This window comes from Grammomys surdaster, unplaced genomic scaffold (genome assembly GCF_004785775.1).
Source record: "Grammomys surdaster isolate TR1022 unplaced genomic scaffold, NIH_TR_1.0 126113, whole genome shotgun sequence".
NCBI classification, from domain to species: Eukaryota; Metazoa; Chordata; class Mammalia; order Rodentia; family Muridae; genus Grammomys; species Grammomys surdaster.
This window is the reverse complement of record NW_021620921.1, coordinates 1,828,131-1,856,033: the sequence shown is the minus strand read 5'-3', so window position 1 is coordinate 1,856,033 and position 27,903 is coordinate 1,828,131. Positions and strand designations below refer to the sequence as shown.

The following is a 27,903-nucleotide window of genomic DNA, read 5'->3' as shown; positions in this document are numbered from 1 at the left end:
ACACTTAAGACTAGGAAAACTTTTCAAAGTATGACCTTGCTTAACAGTCTTTCTTTATTATTATTTAAAAAGATCTAGTAGCTATACAGCATAATAGCAGATAATCGCAGAAGTCAGGTGGTTGAGACAGAAGGACTGTGAGTTTGCGGCCACTCTGGGCAGAGTGAAATCCTGTCTAAAGAACAAATACAGTACAAACTCTTTAAGTCCTTTTTTTCCTTCAGGGAAGTTTTCTTTTTTACTCATGTAATTAATAATCTTCAGAGAAATTCCTATGTGGAGAACACCATAAAAGAGATGCAGCTGTCACTACTTTTTCTAACTAGTTTTCTGGGAAAAGAGATATGATAAAAAGTATAGTCACAAAACAAAATCAAAATAGAAAGATTCATTTCTGTGTTGACTGTAATATAACCTTAGCAGTGTATATAGATTGTAGGAGTACTTTGCTATTTCTTAAAATTAAGTCACATGAAAAGGCTATTTTAACATGTCAGAATTTCTCCATTCATAGCTTTACAATTATATGAATGAAATAAATTCTATCAGCTATCTCACACATTGAGTACTTAATGACATACCAGGTAATGGCTAAGAAACTGCAGTATGGCACTGAAGGAAAGAGGAGGCATTCTGTTTTCATGGAACATAATGGTGTGTGGATCTATGCAGAGCACAAAAGGTTGAATATAAAGAAATCTGGCATTGTTCAGTTCAGAGAATGAAAAAAACGAGTTGAAGGTAACATTTTAAGCACATTGGTCAAGGCAAGCTTCACTGATCGAAACAGATCTCTAGAAATTTCAAAGATGAGACAGCTAGCCTAGTGAAAAACCAAGCAGAGACACCAGAGGATGGTAAAAAGCCAAGCAGATGACACAACACACCTTCACCTCACTTCAGTTAGAAAAGAACAGCAGGCTGTGTTACTGAAGGGGAGGTCAAATAGTAACCAAATCAGGAAGGTACCAGGAAGCCATACAAAGCCCCTTTTCATTCTGAATGCAATGGTGAGGATTGCCAAATTCTGAGCAAGAAATTACTCAACATAGAACCATCTTGGCCTCTGTGTTAAGAAAACACTGGAGGGCAACAAGTGGGGAGGCAGTAAAACCAGTTAGGAAACTACAGTAACCCAGAGAAGAGAGATTAAGTAACAGGCAATGAAAAAAATGGTTAAGTCCTGCATATATTAAAGTTTCAAAAGCTTTGCAGATAAGCTGTGTATGGAGTGGTAATTCTTGTTCTTAGAGAAGCAAGAATGAACTTTCTTTCATGTGGTGAGATGGAAAAGGTGCAGCAAGAGCTGGCTTAGGGATGGGTGCAAGAGCAGGTATCCACAATTATATATACATATTAGGTCATATATAACTAACATATACAGTCTAATATATATGCTCTCTATATTGATTTACTATAGATTCAAGAAGAAATGTCTATAAGGAGGCTGGTAACACAGTTCTGAGCTGAGAGAAGATCTCCAAGCTAGAAATACAACTTAAGAGTGACATATACAAAGATCTCTGATCAATGAAACCACCAGGAATCAGAGACAAATAGTTTAGAGAGGTTTCAGGAGAATGAAAAGAAAAAAGACATGCAAAGCCCAAAAGAGCACTTGGTGGGAAATGGGGAGGAGAATTCTATTACAAAAATACTCACCGAACAGTCTGGAGATTAAAGTTTTCCTTTATATTCTGAGTAAGTTATTTTTAAACCTACACTCTCAGATATAGAATTACTTGGGTCAAGAGATAAAACTGTTGAACAGGCAAGTATTCTTTTTAAGTATTACTTTATTTTTACTTTATGTTCATTGGTGTTTTGTGTATGTGTGTCTGAGGGTGTTGGATCCCTTGGAACTGGAGTTGCAGATAGTTGTGAGCTGCCATGTGCGTGCTGGGAAGTGAATCGAAGACCTCTGGAAAAGCAGCCAGTGTTCTTAACCACTGAGCCATCTCTCCAACAGCGACTAAGCAAGTATTAAAGTAGGTATGTGCTACACTACTAAATATGCTAGTCAACACTTCCTGAATTCAGTCACTGCACTAGAGACATGAAATGCTACCAGATTGCCCATTGTTATCCCAAGGATCATCTTAGTCACAGAGAAACACCTCATCACAGTCCATGGCCGATTCTTTCCCAGGATGACCTATGAGTTTCTATCAGTTACTAACTGATACAGAAACATACTGGATTGGTCAGAACAGCCCAGAGAGCAACAATAGTAGCCACCAGAGTTCTCTATGGGCAGTGAGTAGAGGTGGTCATGCCTGGAGAACCACTCAACCTCTTCTGCTCAAACTTGTGCCCTTTATTTTTCTTCCCTGGAAGTTACTCTCAAGAGCACTTCTTAAAGAATCCTTAAACATTGAGCCTCCTTTCAGAATATGCCTCCCAGGCAACCTAGTCTATGACATCTGGTACCAGATCTGGTCTGAAAAAGCAGGTATTAAAATGGGTCCTTTGACCTAGATCAGTCACCGATAGCCACAAGGATCCTGTCACTGGCAATAATTAGACCTCAGCACAAGATAGCAACCCAACTATTAAAATTCTCTCCCTGAGGTGACCTGCTCCGTATATCAGTAAAAGAGAATGTTAACTGGAATGTGTTTCAGAGTTTTTGAGAAATCACACTAAGAGGGTAATAGGAAAGGAACACAAGACTTGTGGGCAAATAGCCATCAACATGAGGGCCAAAGACCTCACTTGTACAAACAGACTTTCAGATTCTGTGGATCCATTAGTAGAAGAACCTGATGGCAAGACCAGGGTTTGTACCCATCAGTGAGCCTCCAAGATTTCCTAGCAACTCATATTTGCGCCATCAGAATCTTGTGAGTGTGTGGATGCTTGCTACATGGAGAGGAATATCTGGCTTGATCTTCCCAAATTTTAAATCCTCAGAGTCAACACCATTTTATGACCTAACAGAAGCAGTCTTTTTTTCTCTTCTCACTGTTGATAAAGTTAGTTTTCTTCCAGGAGACAGTATGCACCCTTCTAGACCTGTCAATTCCTTAATCTCCTTCAGACCCCCACTCAGGCCTATAATAGCATCTATCACATCAAAAGCCATATGGCCATGCTGGAGCTTAAGAAGGAAGAGAGCTACTATATCTCAAAGAAACAGATTTAGATAGCTTGTGTTAGCCAAGAGCAGTCCAAGTGAGCTTAATTCTGAGGGTCTTTTATCAGAATCTGAACCCTAATGTTAGGTAATGATTTTCAGACAGTTTAAGACGCAGAACTTAACAACTGGCAAGAATCCTCAGAGATGACACAAAGTGACTATTAAAATAATTGCTAGGAGCCTACCCAAACCAATGGCTCATACTAAATAAGACTGGCTCCCAGAAACATTGCCATGGATGGGAGAGGCAAGAATTTCTGGGCTCAGAGAAAGGCATTCTGGGATATACAAACTATATATAGTGACCTCCCCCCCCCAAAAAAAATCAGGTGACTATTTTCTAAACCAATGACAGAAAGCCACATGGAATATGTTGGTGAGAAGCCTCCAAACCACTGAAAAGTTTATTTCTGGCTCTCAGAAGACCAAGATGGACAGAAGACAAAGTTGATACATAACCAGGCTTACTGATAAACAGTAAGAGGGGAGAGAAGACTCCAGAAAGAAACATAATGGGTGCAGCTGTCTTTAGAGGGGCAACAGCAGTGTGTGTGAGACAATGACCCACAGTCACGAGAGAGAACACAGACAGCTTTTCCTAGTCTGCCACTTGGTGTTTGCTACCAAAAGAAATCAAAGACAAATGGCTACACAATTGAAAGCAGTTAACGCAATAAAGTTGCAATTGCTTGTACCATTTCCAAACTTGAGCTAATCTTTTACCCAGAATTCACAGAAAGAAGAGGCCTAGTTTCCAGAAGGCACGACTTCGCAATGTGTTGGCAAGGATACTGAGCAGTAATTCTCCCAGCTCTTCAGAGGAATCTACAATGCTTAATCAGGTAGCTACAGTGGGGGAAAGGGCTCAAAAAGGGCTCAGATCTTTAGAGGATTCTACACATGGAGTCTGCAGCGATGTATATCTGGAGACTTGAAACATCAAGCAGATGCTCCCGCTCCCCACTTTGATAGAAGCAATGTGAAGGGCAGTAATAAGTGGGGCCCCAACCAGGTGCTCATAAAAGTCTGAATGAGACCATAAATCTATACTGTGTGGGATTTCTCAACTGAGATATTCTAATTTCATACTTACTAAGCATGTCACAATATCCACTAGTCTTTGACCTACACAATTGGCGCTATCATAGAGCAAACAAAGAAAGAAGACTTTATACCATCTCAACACCCACCCCATCTCTGCCAATACAGTAAGTTAAAAACCCACAACAGTTTTGGTGTTTGGAACGTGGCAAAAACTAGTGGATGCTAACAATCTTGTAGTGCAAGGAGTGGTCCCAAATGCTATTACCCAAGTGTGCGGGCCCATGCTGCCGCACAGCTTCTGCCTCTGTCTGCTCTGAGCTCCTCCTCCTCCCTCCTACAAGCATTGTTCCGAATAGCACTGAATACATTCTATTTCAGAAACTCCAACTGCAAAAGTCACTCCTCAGTCATGAATTTAAGTCATGTTTCCTTTTAAAATGAATTTCTCTTTGCTACCCTAACTGGATAATGCTTGGTTTTACTCCTAGTCAGCTTCTAAAGGAACAGTATCAAAACAATACACTTTGAAGTCTCTGCTATTTTTCTCTAGGAAGGGCCCAGAATGATAACTCCTCCTTTTCACCATTTTCATTTGAACAGAGTCTCATTGTACAATGCAGGCTAATCTGGAGCTCAAGTTATCCTCCTGCTTCAGTTCCCAAATTCCTAGGATTATAGACATGAGCAAACATGCCTGGCTATAGATGTTTCATGCATTAAAAATCACTGGTGAGCCTATTAATCCCCATTTTCTTTTCATATAACTTGAGTAGTCCCCCAGTTTAATATTTAAAATATAAGTTGTTATCTGATCCTGCAAGGAAAAAGACCTTTCCAACTTGGTTCCTATCTCCAGTTCTCCAGAAAGCTGTTCATGGTTCCCTTAAGGATCTTCCTCTATTCATCATCATTTAGTGCTTAGGACTGGCTTTATAAATTCCCTGTAAATATCACGAATTTGTCTTATTTAGGTAGATTTTTAAACTCATGAACTGACAGTGAAGCAAAACACATTGCAAGTGTCATTTCCTTCTCTATCAGGAGGCTGCAGGGCACTACTGAATCAACCTCTTGATCATGCTGTGATTTAGAAAGTTGATAATCACAACTTTATCAAGTGTTTTATGGTAAAACATTTAAAATTATATGTGAGTTATAAGTAGAAATGAATGGCATCACATAAAACTTAAAGTTTCTCAACTATTTCTACAAGTAAATATAGCTTAATGTATAAATAGGGTAATAACAAATTAATCAAACACACTCTTTTTAAATTAGTCCATAGCAATTTAAAAGTATATTCTGTATTAAATCCCATGACATACAATTCAATGTATTTAAATCCTGTGCAAACTGATGAGGAAACTATTTTTTTCTCTTGTTTATGACTTTAAATTATAAGAAACAAAAGAACATCTTAGTTACATGAAATACTAGTGATAAAGTTACTTGAAAACAACAAAGTATAACCACCAAAGTACAAATGTATTTTTAAACAATAATGGTTTTGTGGCTGAATACTAACAAAATGAATGACTGTCAGTTGGCATGACAGAATTCCCTCAGAATATATTACTAAAATTATCGCCGACTCTCCTTCTTATAGAAAAACGTTGTAAAGTCTTATAGTACCAGAAGGCCCACAACCCAAAGCTTACTACATTATATGAAAACACAGTAGTACATTTAATCAAATACTGTTGGTTTAAGTAGAGATGCATGAACTGCAACTGATACCCTGATGTTCCCCCTATTACAGCTCTGGGATTGTATAGCTCACACTCAGTCTCCACTTCTTCTTTCTCCCACCACAAAAGGGTCCAATATCAGCCACAGACATGAATGGAGAGTGGATCTTACCAGCAGCCAAAAAAGAAATGCCACAAATGTAAAAAAGGAAAAGTCTTCCTTTTTGTATTTACTGCCACTGGCCAGTTCCCTACTTCCCATAAGCATGCATTTCAGACAAGATCTGGAGGTTTAGTGTGGTGAAGCTAGAGACCATCGCCTATTTCAATGGCAACAATGATGCTTCTAAGACCAATGCTCCTTTGAGAACAGGAACAGAGATAGCTTGGAGGATAGATACATGGCTACCATTTGGTCAGTGAAAGCTATAAGAGGGGGAAAAAGGGAGAGAGGGAGGGAGAAAGAGCACGGAAGGGGAGGGGAGGAAGAAGAAGAGGAGGAGCGACAGGAGGAGGGGAAGAAGAAGACAAGAAGAGGGAGAAAGGGAGAGAAAGTGAATTTATTCATTATTACATCTAATTATTAAACCATACTGAATCAAACGGGAGGCTTTCAAATATATGTAGTTAGGATTTGGGCTTTTGAAATTCAACTCAAATACAGATAAACGGAGATTCTACATACTTGGAAGAAGCTGCCTCCATGAATTCATCCAAAAAGGCATCATACTCAGGACCTCTCACTCGCCTGTGCCGCAGTCCAATGTACAGTGGATCTTTAAGTAACTCCTAGTGTGAAAAAAGCAGTCGCCATAAAAAAGAGTTAGCAACGAGAAAGTCATTTACCATTCCTTACTCTGTTTGATCATCTCTATAAGAGATAGAAACAGAAATAAAATCTTGACATACTGATTTGTAGTAGCCCACAGTCACTAGTTACTTAATGTATAGTATGTAAATACTATACAGAGTACATCCATACTCTTCACAAACCAAATAAAAAAATAATTACTAAAGGTTAAAACATTCTGAGCAGGTCCTGGGACGAAGAAAAGTAATTAAAATATGTCAGTGGTGCTCATTAGAAAAGTTCCACTCTGATTTTATAGGTAAGATGTATCATACATGGAAATAATGTTGTTTTAAAATTTTACAACTTATGAATGAAAAAAATGAAAATTTTTCATAGATTTATTTCAATTTCCAAAAAAAACTCAAACTCTTCAAACATTTTGGGTATATTTTGGCTATTAACTTACTTAGGAGAGAATATGTTTAGCATTGACCAAGTTTTTCTTAAGCTCTTTAAACTTTCTAGTCTCCTATTTCTTTTTTTAAAAAACATTTTAATTTATGTATGCAGCGTTCTGCCTACTTGTATGCCTGGAGGCCAGAAGAGGACACCAAATCTCATTACAGATGGTTATGAGCCATGATGTGGTTGCTGGGAATTGAACTCATGACCTTTGGAAGAACAGACAGTGCTTTTAACCTCTGAGCCATCTCTCCAGCTCTAGTTTCCTATTTCTTAAACAGATCTGAGATACCATTATTCTACTCAAGTATTGGCATAAATAATTATAAATAATTATTTTAATAACTCAGTTCTAAAATTGAGGTATAATGTAGATAGTGTAGAACATGCCCATTAGTAGCAAAGTTTTCAGTAAATTAAGAACATCTGTGAAAAAATCATAGCTCATGGCATATTTCACAGTGAAAGACTAAGTCAGAGCAAGAATATCCTTATCACTTTTCTTCATCATTACACCAGTGACACTAGCCATGACCATAAAGCAGGAAAAGGACAAGCACACAGACTGCAAACACTTTGTATGTGTATACACATAATTATATACATAGAAAGTGCCAATCTGAATGTATATTAACTGAATATAGTCATAGGATATAAGAACAATATACAAAAACAAGTATATCTCCACGTATTTGTAGTGGACAGTAAAAATAAAATACAACTCCATTTTATAATGGTAATTCAAAACAATATTCACAGAGAAATATTTATCAATATACATAATTAAGACTTGAACACTAGAAACTACAAACACTGCTTTTTTAAAACCTCTAAGTGGTTTATATGCAAACTGTAGACAAACTGTTATAAAAATGGAGGGCTGTCCCAGAGGGCAGAATCAACAACTCACAGGAGGGCAAGGGCCTGAAAACAATGTGCTACAGAAACCTTCTCTGAGGAATCAAAGCCTGGCCATGAGCAGGGGGCTTGCTTGATGTCCCCAGAGGTTTTGCTGGCTGTGGACCTTCTAGAACCAGAGGATTGCTATTCCTCCAATTTGACTAGGTATGCTGTCACCATGCGGTCCCTGACTCGTCACTGTAAGTGTGGTGTGTGAGAACATATAAAAAGAGGCTTAGTAGGAAGCAGAGAGCAAGCCTCATCTGCATCTAGACCTGATCTGGATCAGAGGACCCTAACTTTAGATCCCCCGCCCTGTTATTGGGATGGAAACATTAGAGTCTATAATGGAAATCCTTGTACAGTGTAAGTGTAAGTAAACAAGAGAAAAGCACACTTATCCCAGCCATCCAAGCTTTCCTATCAGCCAGAGGAAACTATAACCCACAGGGCCATAAACCTTAACGAAACAGTAACTGTTCCCTGGGTTTGGAGACACTTCATGACAGACAGATACGCTCTTTCAGGTGTGGTGTTGTTAAGGAAGTTCAACTATCTGAATCTTCTGAAGTAGAGTTTACTTAAAGCCAATAGAAACCACAGCCAAGAGCATACCTGTTGTCCTGGTGTAATTATTAATAGCACTTTCTCTCATTGTGAAATCCCCTTGGTTTGACCAATATATCTAACTTGCAGTGTACTGCTTAACAAGTAGGTAAGGTTTTTTGCTTACTGGAAGCTAACATGCTAAGTCACATAAATGTAAAATATAAAATCTGAAACTAAGAACTGTTGTAAAGCCCAGCTATTCCTTAAAGCACTCTTTAAACAAGTCACTGGCAGGTTTCTGGGCAGCTGAGGTTAAACTGCCAATATGCTACTAATGGCTGCCAATATTAAAATATGTTCACCAAGTCTGGAAGATATTTAGCCTCTGAATATGAGTTTTAGAAAAGGGGGGAGGGGACATAGCTAAGAGAAAAATGTAGCCTTCTCTTTTCTCCTATTCTTTCCCACACTGATAACTGACAGACATAATATAAAGAAATATAACTAAAGCAGTCAAGCAAGGACATTTTCCACTAAGCCAGATGCCCTGAGTTCAATTCCCAGAATTCACAGGGTAGAAGGAAAGAGCCAACTCCCATAGGTTGTCCTCTAACACACACAGACACACACACACACACACATGCACACACAAACATGCAGAAAGGAGAGAAAATAAATATAATAGTTGAGTTTAAGAGTTATGAAAAAGACCATTTCAAAATTAGAATGCTATGTAATTTTCTTATAACAACGTACTTGAAATTGTTATTATAAATTTCTAATTAAAAAAATTAAATAACACTTGAAAAGGTAGCATATTTTTACAGTTTTGATTGCCAAAAATTAATGTATATAAAATGCAATTTAAAACAAAAGCAGACGGAGGAGAGGAAGATGACATGGAGGGACAGTGGAGGAGGGCAACGGAGGAGAGCAAGCTAGAGTGTCATACACATACAGAGGCACAGTGATGGAACCTATCACTCTGTATCCTAACCCACCCCAAAAAAGGGACTGAAGATTATTCTAGTTTATAGGTTGTCACAAAAGGAAGTGACATGAATACTTTGCATTATGAAAACCTTATTGTGACTAGCTGCCCAATTTAATTTCTGATTTCCACATGCACACACACACGGCTATCTACACCAATGTACTCCCACACGCATAAACACAGATAGACACATGCACATCATATCCATATGCAAAAATAAAAATACAATACTTGTGACACAAAAGGACAAATTTGGACGCAAATAGTGAAAATTAAATAAAAGGTAGCATTCTCCAATATAATGTGACTTACTTTAAAAAGCAGACAGTGTAAAAAATACAAGGTAATCAGTCAACTTGACAATTCTAAGACCCACCTTCATGAAACCATTTGATTCTGATAATTCATGCAATCTATCAATGTAAGAATGAATTGTAGATAACAGTGATCAAGTGTCCCTACGTCCACATAATATCGATAACCTTGCAAAAGAGGCCCAGGTGGGGACTGGGAAAGTGGCTCTTTTGATTAAGAGCATCGGCTGCTCTTGAAGGAGAGCTGGGTCAGTTTCCAGCACCTACGTGTGGCTCAAAACCACCTGTAACTCACTCCAGTTCCAGGAGTTCTGACACCTACTTCTAAACATCATGAGCACCAGGCACGTGTGTGGTGCAAACATAGCCATCTAAACAAAATACACACAAAAGTGAGTAAAAAATAAATGAATTATTTTAAAGGCACAGATTTAAAAGCTGTTCAAATTATTATATGCTTATTTGATAGTTCTCATCCCTCTTTAGTAACCCCTGGAACATGCAAAAGATACACCATAGATTTTGTAGGTTTTATTTAACTTGACTCCCATATATCATCTCAGCTTGTTTTAAAAACATAAAAACTAGGGTTGAGGAGATGGCTCAGCGGTTAAGAGCACTAGCTGCTCTTCCACAGGTCCTCAGTTCAATTCCCAGCAACCACATGGTGCTGATAACCATCTGTAATGTGATCAGATGCCCTCTTCTGGTATGCAGGTGTACATGCACATACAGCACTCATACACATTAAATAAATAAATAAATAAATAAATAAATAAATAAATAAATAAATCTTTAAAAGATATATAAAAACTAAAGTAGCAGTTACTTTGACAATTTTTTTTTCCAAGACAGGGTTTCTCTGTGTAGCCCTGGCTGTCCTGGAACTCACTCTGTAGACCACGCTGGCTCGAACTCAGAAATCTGCCTGCCTCTGCCTCCCAAGTGCTTGGATTAAAGGCATGCAACACCACTGCTTGGCCTTACTTTGACAAATCCTAATGTCAATATACACATATAATTTTAAAACAGCATTTTAAAACAGGCTAAGTTTGATAACTATCATTTTTATTAGTACTGAAAAAGAAAATATCAGAAGTCATATTTTAAATCAAAATATTTCCTTAAATAAAGGTTAAATAGGCATCTCTGTACAGAAGCTGTACAAAATATGATTTTGTTTGTATATTATAAAAAACATAATAACTACTTGTTTAAATTACTGAGCTATACTCCAAATCACCTACCCCAGGATCAATACAGACTTCTAGAATAATAAGATCTCAATAATACGATTAAGTTTAATAAGACCTATGAAATTAGACCCTTTATAATGTAAAAATAATTAGAAATCATGGTATCTCAGAGTAATTAATGTGCTTCAAATAATAGTGGCATCAATACTTATTCAAAAGATTTGAGACCACTAAGGCAGATGAACTATGAATTGTTATAGACGTGAGAAAATAGCAGAAAAAGCAATTTTCTTATAACTGTTGGGGGCAGAATTGAGGGGAGTGGGATAACCTATGAAACACAATCTCAAAATGCAAAATTTGGCACCATTTTTAAAGACAGCTAGTAGTTTTGTACACTTGAATTGTTTACCGCATTTTCTGTTCCCACGTCCAAAGTGATGGGTAGACATTGTTGTGGATTCACTCCTCCGCACGCTGTGTACAGGGCCAGTTTACCCACAGGGATGCCCATCCCATTACAACCAAGGTCTCCCAAGCCAAGGATACGCTCTCCATCAGTTACCACAATAGCCTAGATAAAAGAAAAAGACAAAAAGTCTGTCTTCATTCCTGGTCTCTAATCCTAAAGGTAATGCCTTCCAATTAAACACTGAGCTACAAGAAAGCATACATTAAATATACATAAACTGCATATTTAATCATAGCCATTAGGGAAGAATGGGGAGGAGAAATGGGTTTGATCAATATATGCTGAGCATTATATAAAATTATATGTATGATTAGTTATATTACTGTAAAGAGAGGGCATGAAAAAGAAATTCAAACAACACAAATAATTTACTCTCCAACCAAGAGGGCAAATAGAAAACTAGAACTAAAACTGCAAACAAAGAACATAGGGCAGCTGTCAGACTAGCCAATGCCCCCCAGGGCAATTACAGGAGGGTCGGTAATGACATACAGCAGAAGTGCTAAGTATATGAGATAGTCACACCTCTGCCCCAAGACACTGACTTCTTAGTCCCAGAAGCTCCTGGCACTGTGCTGTTCTCTCTAGAGCATGCCCAAGACAGTCTGCTACACTAATTATCTTTTGACCTTTCCCTAGAACTGATGAGTTTTGCTTGGCTTATTTCTATTTACTTAGTAATCATACATGTTATTCATGTAGAGGGCTTATTTTACAGAATTTAATATCATCATTAGAAAACATCATTACAATTAATGCATTTAATGTTTTCACTTTATGATTCATGGCTACAAAATGAATTAAAACCAAATTTATTACATAATATAAAGTGCTGCATTCAAAATATCCATGGAACAGCAGTTATTTGACCCTAGAAAAAGCAATGAACTTAAGCTTCTCTTTCCTACTTATTTTTTTAATTCACTTATTTTGTGCGTGGGGGTATTTCACCTGCTTCTAAGTCAATGTATCACATGCATGCTTAATGCCCACAGAGGCCAGAAAAGGACATCAGAGTCCCTTGGACTGGATGTTTGTGAGTGCTGGGAATCAAGCTAATGGTCCTGAGAATAGCAGCCAGCTATTCTAACTGCTGAGCCATCATCATTCCAGCTCTTCTACTTAGTTTGAAAACAAACTTAATGCATGTGCTTTCAGAGTGGCTTTGTCTGCTCGCTACTATGATCCCAGCATCTGGCACAACATTTTGCACTCAGTAAACAGTCAATAAGTAGGTAAATTCACTGGTACATAAAGTGAAATCATGACATATAAAGAACTTACAATACTTGGATTTCACATTTTAAATTAGCATAGCTGTTCGTATCCTCAGAAAGACACAGCACGTTAATGAGGATCTAGAGCTTACTCGAGTCCCTCCTCTTTACAGATCATGAAATGAAAAATCAGAAAACTAACTATCTTGGCCTAAATGAATCGCCTAAGAGCTCCCAAAGAAGCAGCAGCTGGGTCTGCTCATCACGGTGCTTTCTGCCACACTGTTCTGACAGCTATGCTTTAAAGTGCACTGCTGGGATGTTGAGATGTGCTGCCTTCAATTTTTGTGTATTGTGAAATACAACTATTGAAATTGTTTTAGAAATAAATACATTTAAGAGAGGTGAGATTATTCATGCATATTCCATATACTCCATCTTTGAAAACTTTTCCCTGTTAATTTCAAGGGATCATAATTTCTCCTAGCTGCAACTGGTCAATATATTCACACTCTTACGGAGAACGTCAGTGTCCAACTACCTCAGATGTTGCTTTCAGAGCCATGAGTGTATTTCATGTGCTGTCACAGATGGAAGCACTTATAGGCACTGCTGATGATCCACACTTAGAAATGCATTTCTCAACATGGGGAACCCAGATGGCCTGCCTACACTTAGAAATGTTGTAATGGTGTATTCCACAAGGAGAGTTACTTTATTACATAATTACCTATAATCTGAATAATTTTATGTAATGCTTTCCAGATCATTAAAAGCACAGAAGCTATATAATTTTCAACAGTCTCAATTTTTTGAAAATAAGTTTTTAAAAATTATACACTGTCATTCACTTGAGAGCACATTTACGTTAAATGAAATATGTCTTAAATATGAAGATTTTTAAGGCATTTTGTTGTTGCTGTTGTTGTACTTAACATTTATTCCCTAGGCTCCTATCCCATGGAGTACCATTACTTAACTAAATTATAATCACATACTGAGACTTAAAAAAAAAATTGAAGGTATCTCTATCTTAGTTTAGTTTATGCCTTATTGAAATTTTTTCAACATTAAAGGGTCTTGGCAGGACAAAATGTTCTGTCATAAAATTATCTTCAGAATAAGCAAACAGAGCATCTTTACACTTACATTTTATCTAGTAAATTACCTGTGTTCCATGTGTGTTCATCTACACAGTGAAGACCATATCTTACTTTTCAGTATGCTATTACAACTAAGTGCTGACTAGGGTGATTGTCTAAGGCCTCGATGTTAAGCAGTGATTAGAACCTCACTCCAGGACAATTTTTCTGAACTACCTTATTGACTCTTAAAATCTTCTCCAAGTTTCTGGTTCGGGGAAAATATCAAGCCAGGGTATGGCTCAGCAGGTAAAAATACTTGCCAAGAAGTATGATCAGAGTTCAGATCCAGTAACCAAGGTTGTGGAGTGAACACAACACACACACACACACACACGCATGCACGCATGCACACACACGCATGCACACACGCAGTATACACAACCACATCCTCAGGAATTATTATTTTATATTTCATTAACTCACAGCTCCTTAAGGACTTACTGATTGAATAATTTAACAGGTATCTTCTGCCTACTCTGAGCTTGGTGGCTCATCAAACACAACAAATACAATAAAGGAGTTTGCTTAAAGAAATTATATGCCCTACAGGTTCAACATATATATGTATATACTATACAATGACTTTATGAAGAATGAAACACTAATAAATTAGAAATAACAGCGAAATGTAGAGAGAATCTCTTGTGTAATGTACAGAAGCACCACCTGTTAATATGGCCTATTAGCTTAGGTAGGAAATAGGAGGTGGGAGTTCCAGCAGGGAGAGAGGATTCTGGGATAGTCTCATGCAGGAAAAGATTTGCCCTGAATGCTGATGGAGATGGATGCATGAACCTGAGGAAGGGGTATAACAGTCATGTGGCACTCACAGAGTAGAATAAATGGGTTAGTTAAGTCATGAGCTAGTCAGAATAAGGCCCAGCTTATGCCCTCGGCATTTATTCACAAATAATTCAGTCTCAAAGACATCATTCTGGGGAACAAAGAGGCCAAGTAGAAAAGCTTGTAGTTACAGGGAGTCTCTAAACAGCTTTATAATAAAATTAATATACTGTAGAGAAATCAGAAATATTAATTAGGTGACATTCAATGCTGCTCCCAGCAAATGAGATTGTGACTATGATATAAACTGTTTCATGAGTCATAAAAAAAACAAACTACTTCATTGCAAAATCACTGATAACTTACCTTGACAACATCTTCTGGCCATGCATTAAGAACTGAAGCAATATGCCCTTTGTCGTGGATACTAATAAAGAGGCCTCTAGTAAGAAAAAAAATTGTTGTAATTTACTTCAAATCTGTTAAACAACTATGAACATTAGTAAAAACTTAAATCAATTAATATATTTCCATTTTTATTATACTACTAAAAACGTGTTTTCTTAAAAAAATGGCTAGAAGTCCTGGAAATAAGAGGCTGAGACGTAGCTCAATTGGCAGAGGGCCCGTCTGTCATGCATGAAGCCCTGGGCTTGATATCTAACACTGCACAAAACTGGACATGGCACTCGGTGTAGTGAGCAGAGACAAACAGATCCCTGAAGCTCACTGGCCAGTTACCCAAGCCAAATCAGTGAGCTTTAGACTCAATGAAAGATCCTTCTTTGTAAAAGTATCTTTTATTCACCTAAAGTAATTATTGTCCTTGATGCTTACTACCTCTTTCGGCTAACCTAGGCCTAATCCTGGAAGCTTCTATTCTGCTTAAAATCTATTCTAGGCCTAGAGTGGTTTTGGCCTTTTGATCTTTTACTACTATAAAAGATCATCTCTTCCTGGTCCTTTCTGAACTCTGGCTGGCTAGCTCAACTCAGCTGTTCTGGTTTAAAGTTGTCTCAAAGCTGACTGACTTGATCAGACTTCTCTCAGCTTCTCCTGAATGGCTCTGCTTGGCCTTATACCAACTATGGCAATATGTTAAATCTTCTGGCTCCTCATTCTCTGGCTTCTGGCTCTTTCTCTCTTCAATAGGTCTCTATAAAACTCTCCCTGTAAAATCAATCTCTCTCTCTCTCTCTCTCTCTCTCTCTCTCTCTCTCTCTCTCTCTCTCTCTTTCTCTCTCTCTCTCTCTCCATTGCTTCCTCTTATAGCTTCCCTTTCCTCTCTCTGCTCATGAGAGTTGGTTATATCCTAGTCTGTCAAATCTTTCTCTGAATCATCACTTTGTCTGCCACTCAACTCAGCATCACTTTCTTTTTTTTTTTTCTTTTTTTTTTTTTTTTTATAAATAATTTATTTATTTTTGAACATGAAATGCTTTTTTATAGCATGTTTCACAAGGGGAGGGGGTAAGAGGGGCCAGATGGTGGAAAAGTACAAAATCTTCTTGGCCTGTGCCTTGAAACATGTCATGGTCTATACGGTACACTGCCTTGAATTATGATCTACCTGCTGTTCTTCAGAAGATATCAGCATCACTTTCAAACAGGGGTGCTTCCTTCTACAAACTAATTTTATCTTCACTGCCTGGGATGAAAGGTGTGTACTAAGGGTGTGTCTGTATTCCAGCCAGAGAGATTAAAGGTGTGTTAAGGTTGAGCTACACTACAACTAGAAACAGGTTTTTCCAGTAAACAACACAATCTTGGGGTTCACGGTGTGAACAAATATTCTGCAACATCTCTTAAAGGGTAAAGAGTAATCGAGGAAGATAACCAATACTGACCTCTGGATCCTGCAAGTTATATAGCAACATGTATACACATAATAAGCATGCATAACACTCACATAGAAATATAAATACACCACACTAAGAAAAAACATTATTTTAACCTGAAGAGATGGCTCAGTAGGTAAGACCATGTGCTATTTTTGCTGCAACTCGTATTTGGTTCCCAGCACCCATGTCAGGCAACCCACAACTGCCTGGAATTCCAACTCTAAGGAATCTGAAGCTCTCTTCTGGCCTTTGAAAGAAGCTGTACTCATGTGCATGTTCCCAGACACAGACATACAATTTTTTAAAAAAAAAAAAAAACAAAGAAAACTTAAAAGAGAAGTATCTAGAATCCATTTAGTCTTTAACTAAATAAGAAACATGTAATAGCATGATAAGAAATGACAAAACAACACAGGCATTTCAGGTATGGATTCCACCTCATTTCCACAATGGGAGGATGAGAAGACACATCAGAGAGTCCAGTGACTAAGGCTGAATGCTTGTTTTCTGCAGCAATCACCTGACTATTTGATTGTTGTTTGTTTCTCTCTGTTGATCTGTTGTTTCAACCTAACTGAAACCTTTATAGTGTCTACCTTACTGCATTTCCTATGAAAGTTTCACAAGTGGCTTCACACATTAATGTAATAAAATTGAGGTGGAGGAAATGCTTTGTCTTCATTTAACATTTTTTTGCTTTAGAATTATTATAATTCAAAACAGAGAACCACACACAAGTATAATTTAATGACCATAAAAACCACCATCCTATATAATATCTATTTAAACAATGAGAATCTTGCCAGCTATTTAAAAGTCATCTGGTTTGTTTGTTTGTTTGTTTGTTTCATAAAAACAACAACAAAAACCCTCTTCCCTCATAAGAGCTATCCTCTTGATTATGGTATTGTTTACATTTGAATTAATTTATAAAGTGTGTGTGTGTGTGTGTGTGTGTACTTGCATGTGCATGCCTACTGGTGCATAGGTGTACATGGCCATGTATGTATAGGTTCACACATACTTAGGTATCCATGTGGAAACCAGAAGACAACTTCAGGTACCATCCCTTATATGCTAACTACTGCTGTTTTTTAAAGACAGGATCTCTTACTGCCTACCATATAGAGTAGGTTGGCTCGCCAGTGAACTCAGATATCCTACCAGTATTGGGATCACAAGCACATGGGACAGTGCCTGGCTATTTATGTAGATGTTGAAGCTCAAACTCAGATCCTCATACTTACACAGCAAACACTTTACCAATTGAACTATCTTCCCATACACTACAACCAAATTTTTTAAAATCACAGAAAAAAAATGAAACAAATCTACATATACACTAGACTGACTTATTAAGTAAGTAACCAAAAATTATGGCAGTAATTCTATAAGAAAAATTTTCATGATTGGCTAAAAATATTGATTAAATTATACTGTTCATGTGTACAAAATTTTCAGAGAATAGTAAATAAATAAATAAATTTTTACCAAATTATATCTTTTCCTGGTTTTCTTACTGCCTCACATGAAGTTGCTAATTCTCCAAAATGGTAAAAAGCTCCTCATAAGTTACATGCATTTTAAGGCCCCAATGTAATCAGCAGATAAAGAACTGTAAAATTAAAGTGAGATATTTGGGCCTAAATATAAGATGCTCTTGGTACTATAGTATTAAATGCTATTTCCTTGTAGGTTGTATTTTGGCCAAGATTTTCAAATAATAACATTCTCAGGAAGCTTAATCATTTAAAATAAAGAATGATGAATGATACCAAAATTAACACCAATCAAATGTCAAGTTTTATTATGTGCAGATCTGGGTTCAGTTTCTAAAGAGCCTTTTGGCCACCCAAGATCTGTTACACTAAGCAGAGATTCACTCACAGCACAAATGCTTGCTTTAGGAAGTGGCTCAGGAGTCAAAGGTCTATAATGTCCTACCAAAGCCAAGTAACTTAAAGAGTTCTTGGTAATCCTTCCTGGAATGTTCCCATGATTAGAAACCTACTGAGATATCCAAAAGGATTTCAGCACATTAGTAACTCATACTTCCTGGCATACAACTGAACATGAAACATTAATCCTACAAACAAAACAAACACACACACACGAAAGGTGGGGAGAAGAAAGAGAGAGAAAAGAAGAAAGTAAGGAGAGAGAGAGGGAGGAAGAGAAAGGAAGGGAAGGAAAGGGAGGGAAGTTATATAGCAAGTTTAGATAAGTTATTTAGAACTACTGCAATAGAAAAGCTATGGTGTTCTGGGAACTAAACCAGAGCCTTGTGCATGCAATATACACTCCCCACCACTGAGCTACATGTCAGCCTTCAAAACTCTTGTTATCTCTATTCTTGCAGAACAATTTCTTAAAAATCACTGAGTTCTGTTCAAAGTATGTTAAACAGGCCAACTGAAGATACATTTTGGAATCTACTTCATGTCAGAACTGAGGCAACTTTAAAAATGAAGACCTTTTTTTATACACATAGTTCAAACTTTTTTCATAATCTCTAATACTGTACATATTCTACTCTCAACACAAATCTGGAAGGCAAGATAATATTCTCCATGATATTGGAAGATATCCCCATGGAATTACATATCAAATGGAATTCACTTCATAGCGTGCAACTTTCTATTGTAACACGACTTATATTTTCTTTGGAAAACAAGTTTATAGGCCTGTTTCTGAGCCAACTGGAGGAAAGAACAATTCTGAAACTTTTTATAATAATGCCTCCTTGCATCTGTTATTTCTTAAAATAATAAAGTTATATTCCACTTTCCACAAAATGTGAACATACATTGGGAAGTAAGCCTTGAGAGTAAAGTTGAGTTGTACAACAGGCCCACAATTGATGGAGAGAGCAGTGCAGACTGTCTAGACCTCATGGTTTGTGTTACAGTTTCTCGACTTTGTGATAGTAGGAAGGCATTATATATTCATTAAGAACCCTACTCTGAATTTGACCTTTGACTGGTTTCTGGACTAGTGAAATATGACACAACAGTCTCTTGATGAGCTGGCCAGCTGTAAACCATTGCTGCCAGTCAGCCACAGCTCCACAGCAATATGCTATCACCAGCTTGTGGCTAAGAGAGGAGGATGCCCAGAAGGTTAGGTGCATCTTTTCCCTCTCAGTATGCTGGGAATGGGCCCAAGGGCTCGCTATTAAGCATTCTACCACTAAGCCATATCCTAAATTCCATGAATGCATTTTTTCACTTATAATTTTAAGCTTAAAATGAATTTAACAGGGCATAAACTCACTGTAACTGAGGATCATCCATACTTAAGAAGGCTAAGTTTGGATAAAATGCAGGTCTACGAAAACCAGGAGATAAAACAGGATAAAGATACAAAGCCAAAAGTCGGAAGTTGAAAGTACCAGAAGAAATGATTAAAGGACAAAGAGAAAATAGCCAAGAGGAAGGCATAGAAATTAGTACCACACAGTTGAAGAGTGGGCGATGAAGAGGAGTCCTCATCAACACAGAGATCCTACAGGAAGGCTAGCCAGCACAGCTGAAGCCAAAGGAAATCCAAAGGAAAGCTGGACATACTAACGCATACCTACACCTGGAAATCAGACTCAGAGAGTTAGTCATGAGTTCAAGGCAAGCCTGGTCTGCATAGTGAAAAGCTAAAACATGAGGCCCTGACTCAAAACCACCTTTTAAAAAAGATGACACGAATAGAAAAATAAGAAGGTATGATCAATATAATCCTATCTTATAGTAAGTTTGTAAAGCATTTAAACTATATTACAAGAAATTATTTTTCCTGAAACACAGTCAATATGATGCTTAATCACTAGCAGCTAATTAATGCATTTCCAACAAAGAAAAATATTCTTCAAAATTATACCTAGACAATCAATACTTACTCATCACTGCCATTTGGTCTTGAGACATCAGCACTTCACTAACTACCCCAATGATGCCCTATATAATAAAAGGGCCCACTTCAAAACCCAGAGTATAGCACTTTTCTTTTTGGTCTCATCCACCTTGGACTCAGTATTTCCTTAACTTTTCTAGACTTAATCTTTCCAAGTTCCAACTGAGTTTTTAAAGGTTTATTTTATGTTTAATTATGTGTATCTGCATGTCTGAGAGTAGATATGCATGCATGAGTGTGGTGCCCATGGAGGCCAGAAGTTCTGGATCCCCTGGAGCTAGAATTTCAAGCAGTTGTGAGCTGCCTGAGTGGGTAATGAGAACTAAACAGGTCCTCACTCAGGAAGAAAGGTACTCACGTCTAGCCATTAAACCATCTCTGCAACCCTGCAAGTGTGCTTTCCTACAACATGCGGCCCATCCTGAGCATATGCGGTGCTCCACCGTGACTAGATCAGAGCTCATACAGCTTCTAAAAAACACCACAGAAATGTGTGGCTTTTATTATCAGTGACATCAGCCCCAGTTTGTCAATACCAAGAATACTCATTCTGATAATTTAATTAAGGTAATTTACTTAGGTTGTTTCACCCCAGAATCACTCCTTTTTCTTTTGGCAAATAAGATGCATTCAGTAAAATAACTCTTCAAAATTGTATATTTGATGTTTCTTTGTTCAATTAGCAATTTATTCTTGTTCATATGGGCTCATGGTTTAATATTTTATTAAATAGTGTTGAACCTGTTACAAATATAATACACTGAATGTCCAAATGTTCACAGACATGTGTAGTGGGAGTATTCAATTTGGCTTCTAAGTCCATTTTTTAGGGCAGATACTGTTGAGATGAGGTATTTCAAAACTATTCAGACTGGTCTCGAGTTCGTGGCTTTCTGCCATCAAACTTCAACTCTCTTACTTACTTTACTTATTTCTGTTTCTATCACACCCTTTCTGCAAACCTCAGTATCCAAGTCAATCCATCTGTTCTGGCTTTTCTTCAACTCCTTCTGTACAGTTATGTTTCATAAAAGTACCCACCCATGTCTGTCAGACGCACCTACCCCTTCCAGTCCCTACTATCATCAAGAGACTCGCACCTCAGCCTGCCTTCCTCAAGTACCTCCAGTGTCTCTTGCACTCTCCACAAAGAGCTAGTGCTTACCTCTGTCCCTCACTCTCACCCTCTAGCTTCTCAATAGATTAGCACATAGCCTTGACTATCTGATCCACTATAGAGTCCTTCCAGCTGAGCCTACTATTCATTATAGTATTAGGAAGTGTCCATATCCTGTCCTCTAGTCCCATGAGCTCTGATGCTGGCCCATTTGCTACCCCACAGTCTTCTTCAGTGTCTTTTGTTCCTGCTCAGCTTTAGATGCTGGGTTTAGTTGTAGTTTAGTCTAATGCTGCTTGTATTATGTTAATTGGGTCCTCAAAATGTAGGAGAATCTGCAGGCCCACGTGTAAGACACTGAAGGTACCTGTCTCCAGTTAGTTTTGATTGGTAAATAAAGTTACTAGCAGACAATGGCTAGCCAGGGAGACAGGGGTGGGACTTTTAGAATTCCTGGGAAGGAACCAAGGGAGGAGGAAGGATACAGCCACCATGCTGGGGAGGAAGAAAAAGACACCAGGCCTAAGAGGTGCAGAAGAGAGAGCATAGCCATCATGTAACTCGGATATCATGGCCCAGGAGGGCTACAGGTCTGGGTCCAGGGTAGCCAAGATGGAATATAGGTTTTAGCAAGTAATGAGTTGGGATTATCAGAAAGTACACCAGTCACGTGGAAGTTAGGAAGTGGCCCAGCCTTTAAGCTATTTAAGGCATATTAAAATATAGAGGCTACATATGTGTGTCTTTTATTCGGCAACCCAGAATATTGGGGCAGGTAGCGAGGAACATGCCACCACCTCCACCATAGCCTGGATGATTTGAGTAGCGATAACTGGGTTCTGTACCAAGTTTTCTGTGTTCAATTCCTTCAAGCTTCTCGTACTCTAATGATCAGCCAAGACCTAGGGAAACTGCTTTACTCCAGCCCTTGGACTCACTTTCAAAGCCCACTTTGTCTAAGTTCCTGCTGTTTCTGATGCTTTGCCTCTGGCTTTATCTCCCCCTCTGAATCCCATCCTTGCTCTTGGCATCTGATCAACTGATTCAGCCTGAGAACCACATCATTTCCAACTTTCAGTGATTTTTTTCAAGGATTTTGTCAGGCAGCCTTCCAGTCTGTTCAGCTCCTCTTTACTGCCAGACCAGCTCCCAGTCACTCACCATAGCCAGCGCAAGTGTCAGCTTCTCTTGCAGTCATTTTCTGAATCACATTCTCAAGCTGAATTTGGAATTCTGCACAAACTTGCTGTTTCTCTCTGCTTAACACTCTCTCCCAAAAAATGTTCACTTCCTTGAATGTTTTCCAACTAGATTAGAAACTCTGTAAGTCAGTAATTTGTATTTCTTACAGAAATCAAAGCAGGAAATGGAGTAACGGAAAGAATAAAGAAAACCATGCTGGAGAGGTGGCTCACAGGTCAGGAGCATGCATGGCTCTTACAAAGGACCTGGTTGCTTCCTACCAACAGAGTGGCTGGTCATATTAGTGCCTGCCTTTTACTCAATCTACAGGGGATCTGACACACTCTTCTGGTTTCTTGGGGTACTGTACTCTCTTGCACATACTTTCTCATAACACACATGCAAACCCCTAACTAAAAATAAAATTAAATCTTAAGGAAAAGAAAAAGGAAGATAAACTTACTGGTAATTAAAGTATGACAAAAACAAAAATCGACAGAGAACATTTCAGGCAACGTGATCCATGGGTGCAATTTTGGAGCATCTTCTAAACAAAAGGACAGGTATCAAAGGACTAGGTAGGAAAAGTCAGGTTTTGAAGCAAAACCCTAGAAAAGAACAGCAAGAACTAAGTAAGAGTCAAACCACTTTTAGGGCTGGGACCATGCAATTGGTAACTGGAGATCTCAGTGCTGCCCCTGTTGTGAAAAATCTCAGTGACAGCCAGGAACTGAGAAACAGTGACTGGGCAACCAGAGAACCATCCAGTATGTTTAGAACTATACACTGGGAAAGAGGTACGGATTACGACATCACACCAGCTTTGGAAGAAAGGTAATCAAACAGACTAAGTGCTTCCGGCATCAGTCTTAGAAGATTTAGAAATAAAAGAGAGGGATTGGGGTTTAGTGAAGGTGCTTGCTAAAGATCATTTTTATCTAAGGCTGTTAGACAAAGGCAAGTTTCCTATTGCCTCTTTATCTATTTCCAAAAGTCAATTCTCTTTAAATAAGTAGCATCTTAATAATGCTAGTGTTTCCCTTGCTTCTTTGGATTGTTTTCTTTTGTTTAAGATGAGGTCTTGCTACATCACCCTGACTGGACTGGAGCTCGTGGCAATCTTCCTAGCTCTCAAGTGCTGAGATCAGAGATATGTGCCACCGTGCCTAGACAAAGGTAATATTTAAAAAAATGGTTTGGTATTCTATAGGTGTCTTAGTTACTTTTCTATTGTTGTGAAGAGACAACAGGACCAAGGCAAGCTATAAAAGAAAGCATTTAATTAGGGGAATGCTTACAGTGTAAAACAGTTAGTCCATTATCATCGTGGTTGGAAGCATGGTAACAGGCAGGCAGGCATGGTGCTGGAGTAGTAACTGAAAGCTTACATCTGAACCACAAGCTGGAGGCAGAGAGAGAGAGAGACTGGGCCTGGCACGGGCTTTGGACACCTCAAAGCCCACCCCAGAGTGAGACACTTCCTATAATAAAGCCACATTACCCAATCCTTCCCCAAACAGTTCCATACAGCATGCAAATATATTACCCTATGGAGGCCATTATCATTTATACCACTACAACAGGCTATATCAATCTGTGTGAATTATAAATGGCAAGTATTCTTTATAGAGAGGTTTGTCTTTTCATAATGTATAAGTTTCCCACTTGCTATTACTTAAGATATGCATGCATACATATATGCCTTATTTTTTTTTAACAATCTATAGCTTCTAGGTACAAAATAAACATCTCCAATGACAAATGACAGATTAAAGGTAAATGAATTCAATTTTTAATATTTTGAGAAAGGATGTTCATAAGGCCAGCCTGGCTAAATAAAGAACCTCTGTCTCACCACACACTTTGGTTACTGTACATGGAGAAATCAAGTTGATACTGAACAAGAAGCTTACTCCCTGCCATTAATACTGGAAGGTACTATGAAGGTTGTAGGCATCATCATCACCATCATCATCATCATTATCAATAATCAACAATGTAACTTAGCTGAGAACCCTGTGAGTTACAATAAAGATCAGCATAAATGTTATGGAGGTAACCAACCACTTTCTGATTCAAGTCCACTCCACAAGAGGAAACACATGCCTGCTATGGTAAATCTGGCCAAGAACTTATGGCTGCGAAACTCACAGAACCCACAGATGAACATACTACTATTTTCCTGATCAATGGACATAGTATCAAACTATCCTCTAAATGGGATTGCTCTATCCATAGACTCCTGTAGCTCTCAAACCTCCTCAGAGAAGTTTCTTTGTGCAATAACAGTAACTCAGAAACTCACGACTTCTCAAAGTGAAGAGAATTAACTATTTGTGTTGCATGACATTTATATCACACCCTTTCCCTAAAGGCTCAGCAACCACCATGGAGGAGGCAGTGAAAAGAAGGTTAGGTCTGCAGGAGGACTGGAGCAAAACAGTATCTTCTAAACACTCCATTCAGGAGCTCATGGTAGTTATGGCTGCCTTGAGGGGTAAGGGGTAAGGAACTCACAAACCTCCACTCTTAGCAGAGGGGCTATTGACAGTTGATGGATTCTGGGAAATGAAGAGTCAATTTTCTTTAAGAATGTGGTTCCCTGTAGGTAGTCCATGCTCCATTGGACAGCCCAACATCTATGAGTACATGGACAACTGAATTGAACTTAGTAGGTGATTTTTGACAGAGAAGACAAACTATACAATAGAAAACTGAAAGCATCTTCAACAAAGTTTGCTGGTCTAACTGGATCTCTGCATACAGAATGCAAATAAACCATTATTTATCACCCTTTACAAAACTCAAGTCCAAGTGGATCAAAGACTTCAACATAAAACTAGATACACTAAATCTGATAGACGCAAAAGTGGGGGATAGCCTTGAATGCACAGGCTTTCCTAATAGACAAGTTCTTAAACAGAACACCAATAGCTCAGGCACTAACATCAACAATTAACAAATGAGACCTCGTGTACCTAAAACCGTCTGTAAGGCAAAGGACACTGGCAATAAATAGGGCAAAACAACAGTCTGCAGAATGGGAAAAGATCTTCACCAATCCTATAGCTGACAAAGGGCTGATATCCAAAATGTATAAAGAACTCAAGAAATTACATACCAACAAACCAAATAACCCAACTGGAAAATGGGGTACAGAGCTAAACAGAGAATTTTTGACAGAAGAATTTCTAATGGCTGGGAAGTACTTAAAGAAGTGTTCAACGTCCTTAGCCATCAGGAAAATGTAGTATGAGATTCCATCTTACACCTGTCAGAATGGCTAAAATAAGAAACTCAAGTGACAGCTAATGCTGGCAAGGATGTGGAGAAAGGGGAACAGGACTGCAAACTTGTGTAACCACTTTGGAAATCAATTTGGTAGTTTTTCAGAAAATTGACAATAGGTCTACCTCAAGGGCCAGCTATAATATTCCTGAGCATATACCCAAAAGATACTCCATCATCCCACAAGGGCACATGCTCAATTATGTTCACAACAGCTTTAATCATAAGAGTCAGGAATTAGAAACAACCTAGATGTCCCTGAACCAAAGAATATGGATGGATAAAGAAAATGTGGTTGTTTCATTTACACAATGGAGTATTACACAGCTCCAAAAAACAAGATCACCATAAAATTTGCAGGCAAGTGGATGGAACTAGAAGACATCCTGAGTGAGGTAACCCAGACCCCAAAAGACACACATGTTATGTATTCACTTATAAGTGGATATCAGTCATACAGTACAGAATATCCATGTGATAATCCACAGACCCAAAGAGGCTAAGTAACAAGGAGGATCTAGGGGAGGATGCTCAACTCTCACTGAAAAGGGAAAATAAACTAGACACTGGGAGTGTATGGAGGGAGAGAACTGGCTGGGAGTAGGGTAGAAGGGGAACAGGAGGGATTCAGCGCTGGAAAGACAGAGGGAGAGAGAAGTAGGATGGAGCAGGGAGGGCAGAGGGCATCTCTGGAACAAGCTAGAAAACCTAGGACAAGGGAAACTCCCAGGAATCTATGAGAGTGACGCTAGCTAAGGCTCCTGGCAGTAGGAGATATGGACCCTAAAATGGCCACCTCCTATAACCAGGAAAGACACCCAATGGAGGGATTGGGACACCAACCCACCCACAAAACCGTTGACCTACAATTCGACCTGCCTACATGATGTGCAGGGGTAAAGATGGAGCAGAGATTGAGGGAGTGGTCAACCAATGACTGGCCAACTTGACACCCATGCCATGAGAGAGAGCCCACTATTAATGATATTCTCCTATACCCTCTCAAGAATCCCCATAAATATCTAATAAGACATACTGAAATGGGAGGTAAGAGAAATGACTCAGTGAATTAAAAGCACTTGCTGCTCTTGCAGTGGACCTAGATTCAGCTTCCAGTACCCACATGGTGGCTCACAACTGTCTGTAATTCCAGTTCTAGATCTGATGTTCCTCTGTTGACTCAACAGTATGTACACAGTACACTTACATACACACAAAGAAAGTACACAGTATACATAAAATAAAAGTAAGTCCATTAAAAAACACATACTGAAATTGTTTCAAGCAAGACAGTATATGGGAAAAAAATAAAAATACACACAGGTATGAGGCAATACTAAAAATGAGACAAGAAAAAAAAAAGAGGAGAAATAGCCACACATACAGTAGACACATACCTACAGGAAAACAACTGTATAAGCACCAACTACCTGTCAAGTACTCACCCGGCACTTTGGCACTTTCTATTTGAGTTCCCAAATCCTACCTAAATGGCTTTCTTACTTAGTGCCATTTTGAGGCTGACAGATTAGGTTTCCTTGCAAAAATTACAAATAGTAAGGAAATACAGAAGAAAAAATGTAACTCTCACTTTCAAAGGAAAGCACATACATCCTATCTAACATTTATTGGCAACGCAAAGAAAACAATGTTCAGTTACTCGATGGCTGTGGAATGCAAGTCTGATAGAAGGCCAATATAAACTATGAACTGGGAACATGACAGGAAATGGCAGAGACAATGATGGAAGGGCAGCGGTTTCCATCAGAGCAGTGCCACTATTTTTATGCAGAAAGCCAAAGGTTCTCCAGATAAGAAAGGATAGTGGGTGTAGGACCCCAAAGGGCTGCTATGCCCTGGCTGAACCTTTTCGTAT

The 27,903-nt window shown here is 38.4% G+C and overlaps 1 protein-coding gene across 2 annotated transcripts in view; it reads right to left on the bottom strand.

The window, feature by feature from the left end:
- The window catches only part of Me1 (malic enzyme 1), a 118,877-nt gene that overhangs the window by 57,557 nt on the left and 33,417 nt on the right, over positions 1-27,903 (bottom strand). For both annotated transcript variants that reach the window (XM_028756186.1, XM_028756187.1), the window contains exons 4-6: positions 15,063-15,138; positions 11,492-11,653; positions 6,557-6,660 (exon numbers count right to left, since the gene is read on the bottom strand). In XM_028756186.1, the coding sequence (XP_028612019.1) occupies positions 6,557-6,660; positions 11,492-11,653; positions 15,063-15,138 (342 nt within the window). The remainder of the gene's footprint in view (positions 1-6,556; positions 6,661-11,491; positions 11,654-15,062; positions 15,139-27,903) is intronic.